Here is a 15,794-nt window from a genome sequence, read left to right as displayed (position 1 = left end):
TATCTAGAATGATTGGCTTATATAGGATCTGGAGTCTTCGTCTTGGTTTACTAATTAAGCACTTTCTGATGTAACAGACATTTTTTCTAAATGCCTCCAAGATATCTTTAATTACATAACTATACAATGGCATCTATCTTGGCTCTGGAAATTGTAATGTTTGGTCAACCTTTGTGTTTCTGTAAAGGAAGAGAGTATATTTGTTGGAAGCCACATTATGGAAGATGGAATACTGGAGTCTATTACACAGCTAGCAGTCTGCAAGCAGCCTGTTGTAACAAAGACTTGCAGTCCACAAATACACTTAGACAACTTAGAAACAGGACAGAAAGGAAAAAAGGAATAAAAACTACACCAAGAAACCAATCAGCACCAAGAGATTGATGAATTGGGACACTAGGATGACCAGAGACAAGCCAGGAGACAGGACACAGGATATGATCACAGGGACATGTGGCATGGCATCTGGTGCCACTGCTGGTGCAGCCTAAATAGGGCCTAAGCAGGAGGCAGGCAAACTGAACTAACAGACTGAGTAACATATCAGCCAAATGTCCATGCCTGATTCCAGGGATCCAGCCACACCCATCATTTGGGAGGCAAGTGATGGATGGGGAATTTCCTTCCCCCTGCATGAAGACAAGATGCCAGACCCCACCATCTACCATGTGGCCAATAGGGCACCAGCCGCACCTGACCTCCTCTGTGTGTGTGTGTGTGTGTGTGTGTGTGTGTGTGTGTGTGTGTGTGTGTGTGTGTGTGTGTGTGTGTGTGTGTGTTTCGTGTGTTCTGTGATGAACCCTGAGCTGTGTCTTGTAGTTGGAGGACTCCACATCTGCTATATCATAAGGTCTCTATCCTGTATTGGTTCTGTATTGCAATTTTAATTTTCTTACAGATCAAAGACTTTCCCATTTGGTACAATCCTAAGTTATTTCATTTGTGTGAATCAACTTATGTGTGTTAAACTGTGACCTCCAGGTCTTTCCACACTGGTTGCATTCATAAGGTTTCTCTCCTTGTGTTCTGTGATGGATGTTGTGCCTTCCAGGTGAAAGAATTTCCATGCCTGCTACATACATTTCTCTCTGGTGGGTTTTTTTCTGATGGACAGAAAGGTGTATGTTTTGGGTGAAAGAATTTCCACAAGCTTACAAGCATAAAATTTCTCTCCTGTGTGTGCTCCCTGGTGGACAGTAACTTGTAGCTCTTGGCTGAAATACTTTCCACACATATGAGATTCATAAGGTTTCTTTCCTGTGTGTTTTCTGATGGACAGTAAGGTATGACTTCTTGGTGAAAGACTTTCCACACATGTTACATTCATAAGGTTTCTTTCCTGTGTGTGTTCTCTGTTGGACAGTAAGGTTTGACTTCTTGGTGAAAGACTTTCCACACATGTTACATTACATTCTTAAGGTTTCTCTCATGTGTTTTCTCTGGTGGACAGTAAAGTGTAGCTTCTGGGTGAAAGACTTTCCACACACGTTACATTCATAAGGTTTCTTTCCTGTGTGTGTTCTCTGGTGGACAGTAAGGTTTGACTTCCAGGTAAAAGACCTTTCACACATGTTACATTCATAAGGTTTCTTTCCTGTGTGTGTTCTCTGGTGGACAGTAAGATGTGCCTTCTGGGTGAAAGACTTTCCACACACGTTACATTCATAAGGTTTCTTTCCAGTGTGTGTTCTCTGGTGGACAGTAAGGTGTGCCTTCTGGGTGAAAGACTTTCCACACCCGTTACATTCATAAGGTTTCTTTCCTGTGTGTGTTCTCTGGTGGACAGTAAGGTTTGACTTCCTGGTGAAAGAATTTCCACACATGTTACATTCATATGGTTTATTTCCTGTGTGTCTTCTCTGGTGGACAGTAAGCTCTGACTTCCGAATAAAAGACTTTCCACACGTGTTACAGTCATAAGGTTTCTTTCCTGTGTGTCTTCTCTGGTGGTAAGTAAGGTGTGATTTCTGGGTGAAAGACTTTCCACACACGTTACATTCATAAGTTCTCTTTCCTGTATTCTCTGATGGACAGTGAGAGTTGACTTCTGGGTGAAAGACTTAACACACATGTTACATTCAAAAGGTTTCTCTATAGTATGTGTTCTCTGGTGGATAGTAAGGCATGCCTTTTTGGCAAAAGACTTTCCACACATGTTACATTCATAAGCTTTCTCTTCTGTGTGTGTTCTCTGGTGGATAGTGAGGTTTGATTTCCAGGTGAAAGATTTTCCACAAATGTTACATTCATAAGGTTTCTTTCTTGTGTGCATTCTCTGGTGCAGAGTTAGGTTTGACTTCGAGGTAAAAGACATTTCACACATGTTACATTCAAAAAGATTCTCATTTTTGTGTCTTCTCTGGTGGACAGTAAGATATACCTTACTGGTGAAAATCTTTCCACACATTTTACTTTCATATGGTTTCTCTCCTGTGTATGTTCTCTGAGGGACAATAGGGTGTGTCTTCTCGGTGAAAGACCTTTTACATTGTTTATATTCTTCAACTACAGAAGAGAAATGAGAACTATATACAGCATACATCTTACCAGTTTCCCTGAAAACACTCATGTTCTGACTCCCAGTGACCTTTTCTGTCCTCATTCCTAAGGAGTTGCCATTATTCTTAATGAGTTCTGACTTATGTTTTGAGCTCAAATGAAAACTTCTTATAAGTCTCACTTTTTCCTCCCCTGGGTTACTATTCCTGACTGCTACTTCAGAGAGATATTTATTGTGACTTTCCTGACAGGTGTTAATCACATCTTCCATTTGTGGGACATCTAGAATGCATAACAGAAAAATAGACAAAAACATAAATGAGATCCATAAATTCCTTACTGTAAAGGTATTTTCTCACATTTTAAGTGTTACAAGATTTTCAAATATCAAACCATTGTTTTAGGCAGAAAATAAACTTTTCTCTGCAATATACTAACTATGAATGTAGTACTGACATTTTACAATGGAAAATAATGTTTTTCTGTATTTCAGATTTTTCTATTTTTTTCTAGGAAATATTTACTCAAATTATTCATCTACATACTCTTAATGCTTCCATTCTGAATGTCACTCTATGCCCAGCACAACTCATAAGCTATTGTCCTGATGAGAGAATAGCAGCACTACCATTCTCCTATTTTCCTCCTACCTGCACAATACTAGTTTAAAAGAAAATGAGATCTTTTGTACATGTCCTATTGTCTTTTGCTCTTAAAGAATGACTTCTCCACAGACAAAGAGAGTTGCTAATATTAACTACACTGGCACACCAAATTCAGTTTGTCCCCAGTGAATTCTGGATTGACAATTCCTTGAGACAAAGGATTACCTAGTTCACTGCCATACATGACTCAGGGGCACTATGACTACTATCGTTCTGTACAGCTGAAGATAAACAGATCAACTGGGCTCTGGACCCATCATTAGCATTGTAGATGCTTTAACTCACCTGTGAAATTCTTGTCTGAAGCTTCTCTTATCCATGGTTCTGAACCTTGTTCCAGCCTCACAATCAATTCTGGTTTAGATACACAGTGCCCTGTGAATAAGAAATAGTAGAGAACGATTTATCTTGGCTGGGTCATCATTAACGTAAGGTCGCAGACATCCTGTTCACAAGGTTGCTCCTAAATGTGGTTCCTCAATTGTTTTTGTGGGGACAGTCTGGTTGTGGGACCTGAACTCTGGTCCTGGGCGCTGTCCGGCAAATCTTCAGCTCAAGGCTAACACTGTATCACATGAGCCACAATGCCAATTCCGGCTTTTATTTTCTGCTTATGTGCTGCTGAAGAATCGAACACAGGGCCTCATGCAGGGAAGGCAATTCCTCTACCACTGAGCCACCTTCCCAGCCCATGGTTTCTCAATTCTTAACTGCTCCATTGTGGAGTAGCATCCAGCTTTGGGTTTATTTTGCCAAATGTGTGGCTTGAACTCAGCTCTTTTGCTAAAAGCTAGCATTCTACTAGTTTGAGTCTTCACTACATTTCTAGTTTTTGAATGGTTAATTGGAGATAAGAGTCTCATGGTCAATTTTTTACAGCTGCTGATTTCAAACTGAAACCTTCAGATGTCAGCCTCCGGAGTATCTAGGATTTGTAGCTTGAAGCACTAACCCCTGTATCAGGTTTGGTTTACAAATACACACTTTCACCTACTGATTTCCAGAGCATACTGTCAGTAGTAATGTACGTTCTAGACTGTAGATCCACCTATAATAATTACCCAAGTCTGGCAAGTCAGTCTCCTATTAGTGGATCATAGCTTAGAACTTTTGTCCAACTACTGATTTGCCTTCTTAAAAAACGAGAATAAAATTAGCTCTTGTGTTAGATATAATGAAGTTGAAGATTCCCTTAGAAAAAAATGACACTTCCCATGACTCCTAATCTTTTTTTTTTTTTTTTTGAAAATGTAATGGTCCAAAGGCTTACACCTGTAATCCTACCTTTAGGAGGTGAGATCAGAAGAGGCAGGCATGAAACCAACCTGGGCACGGAAATACAGAATATACCCCAAAACAAAAGCTAAAATAGAATTGTGGCTCAAGCACTAGTGTGAAAGACAAACAGCACCAAGCTCTCAGACTCAAATTTGACTGGCTTTTATACTACCAGTTTTTTACCTGGGAATGGACTGGAATCTTCTCCCTAAATAACATAGTCTAATGTCTACTAAAATAAAAGCACTTGAACTTCCAAGTGAAAATAAACTTTGCTCACCCAAGGACATGAGGTTGCTATAGGTATCCAGCATTACATCTCTATGAAGGGTCCTCTGACCAGGATCCAGATCCTGCCACTCCCTCCAGGTGAAGTTCACAGCCACATCATCAAATGACATCAGCTTCTGTAATGGCACATTTCCATCAAGAAATTAGACCTGGGTTATGAGAATTCCAAACTGGAATTTCATTATGCTGCAGGTATGATTTTGTCTTACATAAAATGTTTGCAGCTAGCTTTGTTATCTATTCACTGGGAGAATTAAATACCAAACTAGAAATATTTGACAATACATAAACCTGGTCATTGAAATACACAGATTTGCAGGGCACTGGTGGCTTATACCTGTAATCCTAGCTATTCAGGAGGCTGAGGTCTGAGGATCAAGGTTCAAGACCAGCCCAGGCAGGAAAGTCCATGAGACACTTATCTCCAATAAACCACCAGAAAATGAAAGTAGCACTGTCACTCAAGTGGTAGCACTCACCTTAACTGAAGAGCTGAGGGAAAATAAACAGACCCAGAATTCAAGCCCCAAGAGAAATAAAAAATTACAGTTTCCATAATGCATGCAATCACATTTCTGCTGCTAGCAGTAGAGACAAGATAAAAACTCTAAGGAGACAATAATCTGGCATGATAACATTAAGTCTAAGGAGGTGTCTGAAAAATTATATTATCATTTTTGATAAAACTTCAGTACATACAAGGGTAAAAATGAATTAAACCAATATTTTTCCTCATTTACACATACTGCTTCACTATAAATCCTATTTAGACCTTCTATTAATAAGTACTCTCAAAAGCAAGCAGCACACATTCAGAATACCACATGGAATACAGAACATAGAGCATTGCTAGATCTATGAAAAGCAGTGTCCACATGAATGTTCAAAAAACAGTAACAGTACTCCAGAAAATAACTAATGATTGATTGGGCCCTTATAAGATTTAATTGTGGCTCTGATTGTACTATTAATATAGATACTTCATTTTTGCATGTTATCAATGGTAATCTTCCCAGTGTGCACTCAAGGAACTATGCTAGCTTTCTGGCGCACAGGGACAAAGTGCCAGAGAGCCTTTGGAACCCTGGTTTCCCGTACGTCTATCTGTTTGTGTTTTTGTGTTTCTCTAATTTTCTTTGTTTCTGGAATCCTATAGAACTCTCTAGGCAATAATTTTCCTATACTACAGGTAAAAAAAAATGTCAATCCTAAGAGCCATGTCAGCAACTTAAAGCTGATCACTAAGAAAATCTTGTTCCAGATAGGTCATTTGAAGAAAAGAAACAACTGAGACACATATGGAGGAAAGAGGGAATGAGAAAAGAAAAAAATGATAGAAAGATAGATACAAAGAGAGAGAAAGAGAAAAATAACCAACACTAGTGAGTAGAAAATCAAAAATATAGAGAGAAAATAGAGGAAAGAAATCTCGTGAGAATACTTTAGAAAACAAACAGGAATTTGTAGAAAGACCACACAGCTTAGCAACAAATACAGGTGAAGTTTCAAGTAAGACCAAGACCATGAAGTGGTCCAAGAACTATATATGGAGAGTAATTTAAGTACATATAGGTTAATCATTCCTTAAGAACACACGAAGGTGTGCATGACCACACTATTTCAGCAATTCCAAGAAAATTTCATTGAGATAGTTTAATGTTACTCATGAGGAAGTGATCTGGTAGCAATCTATCCTTCACCTTCCATGAGAACTAACCTGCTTGGTATCATTACATCAAATAACAGGTATGACTACATTTTATGACAAGATGAAACCTAGACATTCTGAAGCCAATCTGAATTCAACTTAGAAACCATATCACCATTTAATGTGCTAATCCTAGAAGCAATCTTTATCTGCTAATTTATAAGCCTTCTTTATCTGATTTATTAATATGCTCCTGAGGCTGAATCTGTGTGGTTGGTATTGTTGTTAATTCTTGGACATCTTTAGGTTCATATAATGGAATGGAAAACAAATGAAAAATAATAAAACAACTCACCAGAGATCCATTCATTCTGTCTTGCTGCTGACAATGAGCAGAAGATTCTGGAAGCATGGCTGGGATTTAAGGGAAATGATGCATTCAGAAATGAATCTGTGAGATTTTGGGCCCAGAATTTCCTCTGGCAAACATGATACATGGACTGGAAAACTGTAAAGCCTTCTTTTTTTAATTTTTATTTATTTTTTATTGTGAAAACGTAAAGCCTTCTTATAAGCGAAGAATTTTTAATGTCTTAGGCAGAGTATTAAAGTGTCTAATAAACACAAATCCAGCCCATTTCCTGATAGATAGATATTATTAAACCTACTAATTTATATATTTATGTACACACTAAATTGGAAAAAATGAATGTTCCCACTGAAATTATTGAATAATTGAGAGCAAAAACATATATTTCCACTAAAAGTCATTTGTTATTACTGAATATACTTCAGGATGTATGAACTGCTTTTTTTTCCTTTTTTTTTTTTTTTTTTTTTTTTGCCAGTCCTGGTGCCTGAAATCTGGGCCTGGGTTCTGTCCCTCAGCTCTTCAGCTCAAGGCTAGTGCTCTACCACTTGAGCCACAGCACCACTTCCAGCCTTTTCTGATTATGTGGTGCTGAGGAATCGAGCCCAGGGCCTCATGCATGCAAGGCAAGCACTCTATCACTAAGCCAACTTTCCAGCCCATGAACTGCTTTTTTAATGCAAAAGAATGCTAGGCATCCATTGTATTTTGTGTTCTACCTCATTCATTTACATATTTAAACACCATGGAAAGCATGTATGATGTAACTCAGTAATTTTCACCCAAAGTTAGATAGAAAAATGCATATAGAATATATTTCTGCCGGGTGCTGGTGGCTCACGCCTGTAATCCTGGTGGACAGTAAGATATGCCTTACAGGTGAAAATCTTTTCACACATTTTACATTCATAAGGATTCTCTCCTGTTTGTGTTCTCTGAGGGAGAATAAGGTGTGTCTTCTCGGTGAAAGACCTTCCACACTGTTTATATTCTTCAACTACAGAAGACACATGAGGTCTATATGCAGCACATATCTTACCAGGTTCACTGAAAGCATCCATGTTCTGACACCCAGTGAGCTTTTCTATCCTCATCCCTAAGGAGTTCCCATTATTCTTAATCAGTTCTGACTTCTGTTTTGAGCTCAAATTAAAACTTCTTATAAGTCTCACTTTTTCCTCCCCTGGGTTACTATTCATGATTGTTACTTCAGATAGATATTCATTGTGATTTTCCTGACAGGTGCTAATCACATCCTCCATTTCTTGGACATCTTAAATGAATAATAGAAAAATAGACAAAAACATAAATGAGATCCATAAATTCCTTAATGTAAAGATATTTCCTCACATTCTGTTACAAGATTTTCAAATAATAAAGCATTGTTTTATGCAGAATATATACTTTTCTACACAATGTAGTAATTAAGAAAGTAGTACTGCCATTTTACAATAGAAAACAATGTTTTCTGTTTTTCAGATTTTTCTTGATCCAAGAAATATTTACTCAAATTATTCATGTATGTACTCTTAATGCTTCAATTCTGAATCTCACTCTATGCCCAGCACCACTGACAAGAAATTGTCCTGATCAGAGGATAGCAGCCCTAGCATACTCCTATTTTCCTCCCACCTGCATCATACTAGTTTAAAGGAAAATGAGATCACCTTTTCTACATTTCTCATTGTGTTTCTTTCTTCAAGAATGACTTCTCTAAAGACAAGAGAATTGCTAACATTAACTACACTGGCATACCAAATTCAGTTTGTCTCCACGTGAATTCTGGATTGACAATTCCTTGAGACAAAGGATCACTTACTTCTCTGCCATACATGACTCAGCAGCACTAGGAATACTATTGCTCTGTACAGCTCAAGTTAAACAGACCAACTGGGCTCTGGACCCATCATTACCATTCAAGATGCTTTAACTCACCTGTGAAATTCTCTTCTGAGCCTTCTCTTATCCATGGTTCTGCACCTTGCTCCAGCTTGACAATCAGTTTAGGCTTAGGAACACAGAGCCCTGTGATTAAGAAATAGTGGAGAACTATTGCTCTTGCTGGGTCATCATTAATGTAAGGTCGCAGACATCCTGTTTCCAAGCTTGCTACTAAATCTTATTTCTCAATTGTTTTTTTTGGGGGGGAGTGTTGGGAGTCAAAAGTTAAGTCTCTCAACATAATAGGCTTAACTATCTCACTGGAATATCTTGAGGCTGAGTTTACAGATCCCACCTTTTCACCCCCGCTCTAAGTAAACACCCTGCAGCTACTAACAACCACCTTTTCACCTTGCCCTAAGCAAACACCCTGCAGCTGCTTAGGCCAATGGAAAAGCTTACTTATTCCAAGCATACCCTTGTGTGAAAAATAAAAATTGGCAGTTTGATCAGAATCCCTGTCTTGGTGTCATTCTACCACTTGAGCCACAGCATCACTTCCAGCTTTTTTTTCTGCTTATGTGGTACTGAGGAATCAAAGCACAGGGCCTCAAGCATGCAAGGCAAGCGCTCTACCACTGAGCCACCTTCCCAGCCCATGGTTTCTCAATTCTTAACAGCCCAATTGTGGAGTTTCCCCAACTTTGGTTTATTGTGCCAATTGTGTGGCTTGAACTCAGCTCTTTTGCTCAAAGATAGCATTGTACTAGTTTGAATCTTAGCTACATTTCTAGTTTTTGAATGGTTAATTGAAGATAAGAGTCTCATGGTCATTTTTCTACAGTTGCTGGCTTCAAACCAAAATCTTCAGATTTCAGCCTCCAGAGTATCTAGAATTCAAAGCTTGAAGCACTAAACTCTATATCGGGTTTGGCATACAAATACACACTTTCAACTACTGATTTCCACATCATAATCAGTAGTAATGTATATTCTATCTAGACTGCAGATCCACCTCAATAATCATTCCAAGTCTGGGAAGTCAGTCTCGTATTAGTGGAACATAGTTTAGGATTTTTTTCCAACTACTGATTTGCTTTATTAAATAGTGAGAATAAAATTAGCTCTTGAGTTACATATAATCAAGTTGAAGTTTCCCTTAGAAAGAAATGAAACTTCCCATGGACTGGAATCTTATCTCTAAATAACCTAAACAGTCTAATGTCTAATAAAATAAAAACACTTGATCTTCCAAGTAAAAATGACCTTTGCTCACCCAAGGACATGAGGTTGCTATAGGTCTCCAGCATCACATCTCTATGAAGGGTCCTCTGACCAGGATCCAGATCCTGCCACTCCTTCCAGGTGAAGTACACAGCCACATCATCAAATGATAAATTCTGTAATGGCACATGTCCATCAAGAAATCAGACCTGGGTTATGAGAACTCCAATCTGGAATTTCATTATGCTGCAGGTATGCTTTTGTCTTACATAAAATGTTTGCAGCTTGCTGTGTTATCTATTCACTGGGAGAATTAAATAGCAAATTAGAAATATTTGACAATATATAAACCTGGTCATTAAAATACACAGATTTGTAGGGTGCTGGTGGCTTATGCGTGTAATCCATACTACTCAGGAGGCTAAGTTCTGAGGATCATGGTTCAAGACCAGTGCAGGCAGGAAAGTCCATGAGACACTTATCTCCAATAAACCACCAGAAAACTGAAATTAGCACTGTAACTCAAGGGGTAGAGCACTCACCTTGACCCGAAGAGCTGATTGACAACAGCCAGGCCCAGAATTGAAGCCCAAGACCAATAAAAAATTACAGTTTCCCTAATGCATGCAAACACATTTCTGCTGCTAGCAATAGAGACAAGGTAAAAATTCTACGGACAGCTGGGAAGGTGGCTCAGTGGTAGAGCACTTCCCTTGCATGCATGAGGCCCTGGGTTCTACTCCTCAGCACCACATAAGCAAAAAGAAAACAGCCAGAAGTGGCGCTATGGCACAGGTCGTAGAGCAATAGCCTTGAGCTGAAGAGTTGAGGGACAGCGCCCAGGCCCAGAGTTCAGCCCCAGGACCAGACCCCCCGCCAAAAAAAAAAAATTCTAAGGAGACAATAATCTGTCATGACAACAATAAGCCTAAGGTGGTATCTTAAAAATTATATTATCATTTTTTGATAAAATTTTAGTACATATCAGGGTAACAATGAATTACACAAATATTTTTCCTGCATTTACATGTACTACATGACCATACATTCTATTTAGATCTTCTATTAACAAGTACTATAATAAGCAAACAGAACATATTCAGAATATCACATGGAATACAGAACATAGAACATGACCAGATCTATGAAAATCACTGTCCACATGAATGTTAAAAAAACAGTAGCAGTACTGCAGAAAGAAGCTAATGATTTTTTGGGCCCTTATAAGATTTGATTTAGTTCCCATATAAAAATATCCTAGGTTGGGCTCAGTGGTAGAGCGCTTGCCTTGAATGCCTGAGGCCCTGGGTTTGATTCTTCAGCACCACATAAGCAAAAAGAAAAAGCCTGAAGTGGCGCTGTGACTCAAGTGGTAGAGTGCTAGCCTTGAGCTGAAGAGCTGAGGGATAGCGCCCAGGCCCAGAGTTCAGACCCCACGACTTGATTCCCCCCTCAGAAAAAGAAAAAAATATCCTAGGTTAACCATGTTTGGTTTAAATACTAAATATTGAAATGTGGTCATAGATACCCTGATATTTCCTTCCTACATAAAAAAGAACTGCTACCATGAAGTTTTGTAAAGTTTGCCTACATTCTACAATACAAAATATAGGTAGGAGGGGAATAAAATGTTCCTTGACAAGATTTTCATTTTAATAGGCCTTCATGGAAGGTGGAGGCAAATTTATGCAGGGTCAAGGAACACTCAAGATGACAAAAATGATAAATATGACCAAATGATCAAATGTGGCACATATTCCTGAGTCATTTCAACAGTAGATCGTTAAGGATATATTTCAACTTTTGTTAGTTAATACTGAAATTCCTCAGAGATCAAAATAAATTCTGGAGCAAACATCTGTGAGATTTTGCAACAAGTGATATTTCTAATAGAGAAGACCTCATCACAGTATTATTTTTTTTATCAAAAGTACTTCAAATCTTAAACTGGCAGTAAATTAAAATATTCAAAAATAGTGGGATGGAAAAACAAAACTGAATACCACATCAAATGAAGTTAGACCAAAGATAACAGAAGCAGGAGAAATCTGATTTTCTTGTAGAGTATCAATTAGGGGAAAGAACTACTTTTCTGTATGGAACTCTGAAGTTGAGCTGAGGGGGAAAAGGATGGAGAGGTTGGAATTCCAGCCTCACAGCACTGAGAGCACTGAGAGCTGGCTGCAGAAGGCTTAAAAGAGAATTCTGGAGAGGGTTTAGAAACTGGAGTGCAGGCCTTTTCCTTAGTTTTGGAAAGATAGCAGCTGAAACTGAGGTGCTGTTGACCTTGAGGGCTAGGTAAGGTGAACGTCATGTCTGCATTTTCTCTGGGTACCAGTCTTCTGTCTCAGGAGAATAAGGAAATATGTTTCCCCCACAACCGGTTGTGGCTCTGATTGTAATATTAATATAGATACTTCATTTTTACATGTTATCAATAGTAATCTTCCCTATGTGCACTCAAGGAAATATTCTTGCTTGCTGGCACCCAGGGACCAAGTGCCAGAGAGCCTTCAAAACCCTAATTTCCCCTAAGTCTATCTGTTTATGTTTTTGTGTTTCTCTAATTGTCTTTGGTTCTGGAATCCTGTAGAACTCTCTAGGAAACAATTTTCCTATACAATGAGTAAGAAAAATGCTAATCATAAGAGCCATGTCAGCAAAGTAAAACTGATTACTAAGAAAAACTAGCTCCCAGGATAGATCATTTGAAGAAAAGAAACAACTGAGACACATATGGAGGAAAGATGGAATGCAAAAAGTAAAAAAAAAAATGATTCAAAGATAGATACAAAGACTGAGGAAGAGAAAAATAACCAACACTAGTGAGTAGAAAATCAAGAATGGAGGGAGAATATAGAGGAAAGGAATCTTGTGAGGATACTTTAGAAAACAGGGTTTTGTAGGAAGACCATAAAGTTTAGCAACAAATATAGTTTCAAGTAAGACCAAGACCATGAAGTAGCTCAAAAAGTAGATATGGAGATTAATTTAAGGACATATAGGTTAATCATTCCTTAAGAACACATGAAGTTCTGTGTGACCAGACTATTTCAGCAATTCCAGGAAAATGTCATTGAATTAGTTTAATGTTACTCATGAGGATGTGATCTGGTTGCAATCTATCCTTCACCTTTCATGAGATATAACCTCCTTGGTGTCATTACATCACATAACAAGTGTGAATCAACTTTATGACAACACAAAACATAGACATTCTGAAACAAATATGCATTCAACTTAGAAAGAATATAACCATTTAATCTGCTAAATCTACAAGCAATCTTTATCTGATTTAAGAATATGTTCCTGAGGCTGAATCTGTGTGGCTGGTATTGTTTTCAATTCTTTTTTTTTTGGGGGGGGGGTCCAGTCGAAGGGCCTCAACTCTGGGCCTGGGCGCTGTCCCCCAGCTCTTCAGCTCAAGGCTAGCAATCTACCACTTGAGCCACAACTTCCGGCTTTTTTCTTTTTCCTTATGTGGTGCTGAGGAATGGAACCCAGGTTCTCATGCATGCAAGGCAAGCGCTCTACCACTGAGCCACCTTCCCACCCCCTTGTTTTTTAATTCTTGAACATCTTTAGGTTTATATAATGGAATGGAAAACAAATGAGAAATAAAAATTGAAAAAAAAACTCACCAGAGATCCTTTCATTCTTTCTTGCTGCTGACAATGAACAGAAGATTCTGGAAGGATGGCTGAGATATAAGGCAAATGACATATTCACAAAAGAATCTGTGAGTATTTTGCCCCAGAATTTCCTCTTGCAAACATGATACATGGTCTGGAAAAGCATAAAGCTTTCTAATAAGTGAAGAATCTTTAATGTCTCAAGAACATTAATTTCTCCTATAAACACAAATCCAGCCAATTTCCTGGTACATAGATATCATTAAAGCAACTAATTTCCATGTTTATATACTCACTAAATTTGTAAAAATGAAAGTTCCCCCCAAAAATGAATAATTGAAAGCAAAAACATATCACATTTGCACTAAAAGTAGTTATTACTGAATGTACTTCAGGATGTATGAATTGCTTTCTTTTAATGCAAAGGTATCCTAGGAATCCATTGGAATTTATGTGCTACCTCATTGATGTACATATTTAAACTCCATGGAATGCATGTCTGATGTAACTCAGTAGTTTTTATCAAATGTTATAAAGGAAAATATATACAGAACCTATTTCTGGTGTGATCTTATTTCAATAATGATTGTCAAATGGCAAATTTCACTGTACCCATTGCGCACCTATGCAATGACTTGTAATTTGACATTTAGCATGCTTTGGCCACAGGAACATGAGTAAAGATGATGTAAACCCTGGTTTGAGAAGTTCCTACTGGTCACTTTCCTAAACAGTCATGGGAAGAACCTTGGCCATCCTACTGGAGATACAGGGCAAAAAAAATGTACAGCATAAAATACACAATAAATGAGTGACACAACTGATGATAGGCAACATCTACAAAGCATACAACCTTGAGAAGACATATTACCCCAAGGTTTCTTCTGTGATTTTTCTTATAAGACCAAAGGTCCCTGACCAACCTGAACTACCAGGCACAACCAACTGATTAGAGCTAGCATTAGCAAATCCACAGATGGCATATTTAAGAGAAGTTTCAATGATTACATACTAGAAGTCTTAGTGGAAACAGGCTGCATAAATTAGCGAGAAGATTAGGGATTTGTACATAAATAAATACTTTCAGTCAAAATAATTGCCCAACCATCCCAAACCACTGCCTCAGGTACCCTGTGATAACTATGCTCTGGTTTATTCCTCAATCCATCACATCACACTGCAAGAAATTAGTTTAAATGTTTCAACAGCAAAAAGTGATTGAGAGTGGTGTAGGAAAGAGTACCAGGTGAATCTGGTACTCAGGGAAGTGGCAACAATTTTTGCATAAGGCAAGGGAAGCTAGCAACATCTTCCCCTTCCTGTGCTTTTCTGCTTCTGCTCTATATGGCTTCCCAGAATTGACCAGGTCTGTTCATTTAGGGTGGAGATTCCTTTTCATAGGGTGCTCTGCTTCAAACATTGCTAGGCTTCATTCCTAAACATACAGGCCCAGTACTCACTACTCCAATATCCCATGTACAGCTGTCTCTAGAAACAGGATTGTGTACAAACGCTTGGGAACTCAAGCCGGGAAAATAAAAACTCAAGCCAAATAGATTAAAACATGTCTAAGAGAAACAACACAGAAGCCCCAAATACAACTGCAGTGTAAGAGGACTCAGGCAGGCACACACCTCACAATTTCACTAGAATTCTTCCTGTACTCCTCTTACACCTGGGCAAAGCAAATAAAGTCACATGAGTTAATAGAAGAATCCCTTGGTCTTGGAGTACAAATGCACAGCTCTTGGGCTCTCCTAGTCTGGACAATCGCCCAGCTTGCTCTGAGACATTTGGGAATCAGGCTCTTGCATCTGAAGACCCAGAGGCTAATGGCAGCACAAACTCCTGAACCTCAAGCAAATTATCAACCCCAGACTGGAGAAAAGCGTGGAGGGAAGTAGGCGCTTTGGCTCAAGTGTAAAGCTCTCCCTCTGAGCTGAGGAGCTCAGGAATGCTGCTTGCAGGCCCAGAGTTCACGCCCCACCAAACAAACAGAAACAGAAAAAGAAACAGAAACCCATGGAGGGGAGACTCCCCAGCAATCGCACAGTTCCTACCTGACATCAGTTCCAAAGCCTGAGATTCCCTCAAGTTACAGCTCCCAAGCTCCACTGCACAGAGCTGGGCGCCGGACTCCTGGCTCCTAAGGCCAAACTATACTTCAGGGCACTTCCAGCGACAAGGCAAAGAAAAGAATCCTGAAGAGGCAGACTTAAAAGGCCTATGGTGGGCGGGGAGACGCATGCGCAAAAGCATCTTCTGCCCCACCTCCAACCTCCAGAAAACAAAAACAACCCAGGACT

At 38.9% G+C, this 15,794-nt stretch overlaps 1 protein-coding gene across 1 annotated transcript; it reads right to left on the bottom strand.

The window, feature by feature from the left end:
* Positions 1 to 983: 983 nt before the first annotated feature.
* Positions 984 to 14,104, bottom strand: LOC138811669 (zinc finger protein 182-like; the record flags this gene model as incomplete). Its single annotated transcript, XM_069999372.1, is given in 12 exon segments — positions 984 to 1,026; positions 1,081 to 1,153; positions 1,156 to 1,265; positions 1,267 to 2,020; positions 2,023 to 2,781; positions 3,450 to 3,539; positions 4,723 to 4,849; positions 7,624 to 7,748; positions 7,791 to 8,024; positions 9,909 to 10,032; positions 13,498 to 13,556; positions 14,101 to 14,104. Coding segments are annotated over 12 exon segments (2,502 nt in total), but the record flags the coding sequence as incomplete, so codon positions are not given.
* Positions 14,105 to 15,794: the final 1,690 nt, after the last annotated feature.

Source organism: Dipodomys merriami, unplaced genomic scaffold (genome assembly GCF_024711535.1).
Source record: "Dipodomys merriami isolate MVZ:Mamm:240054 unplaced genomic scaffold, mDipMer1.0.p SCAF_547, whole genome shotgun sequence".
Lineage (NCBI taxonomy): Eukaryota > Metazoa > Chordata > Mammalia > Rodentia > Heteromyidae > Dipodomys > Dipodomys merriami.
Note: the sequence above shows the minus strand (reverse complement) of the source record. Positions and strands in the feature narration are given on the sequence as shown.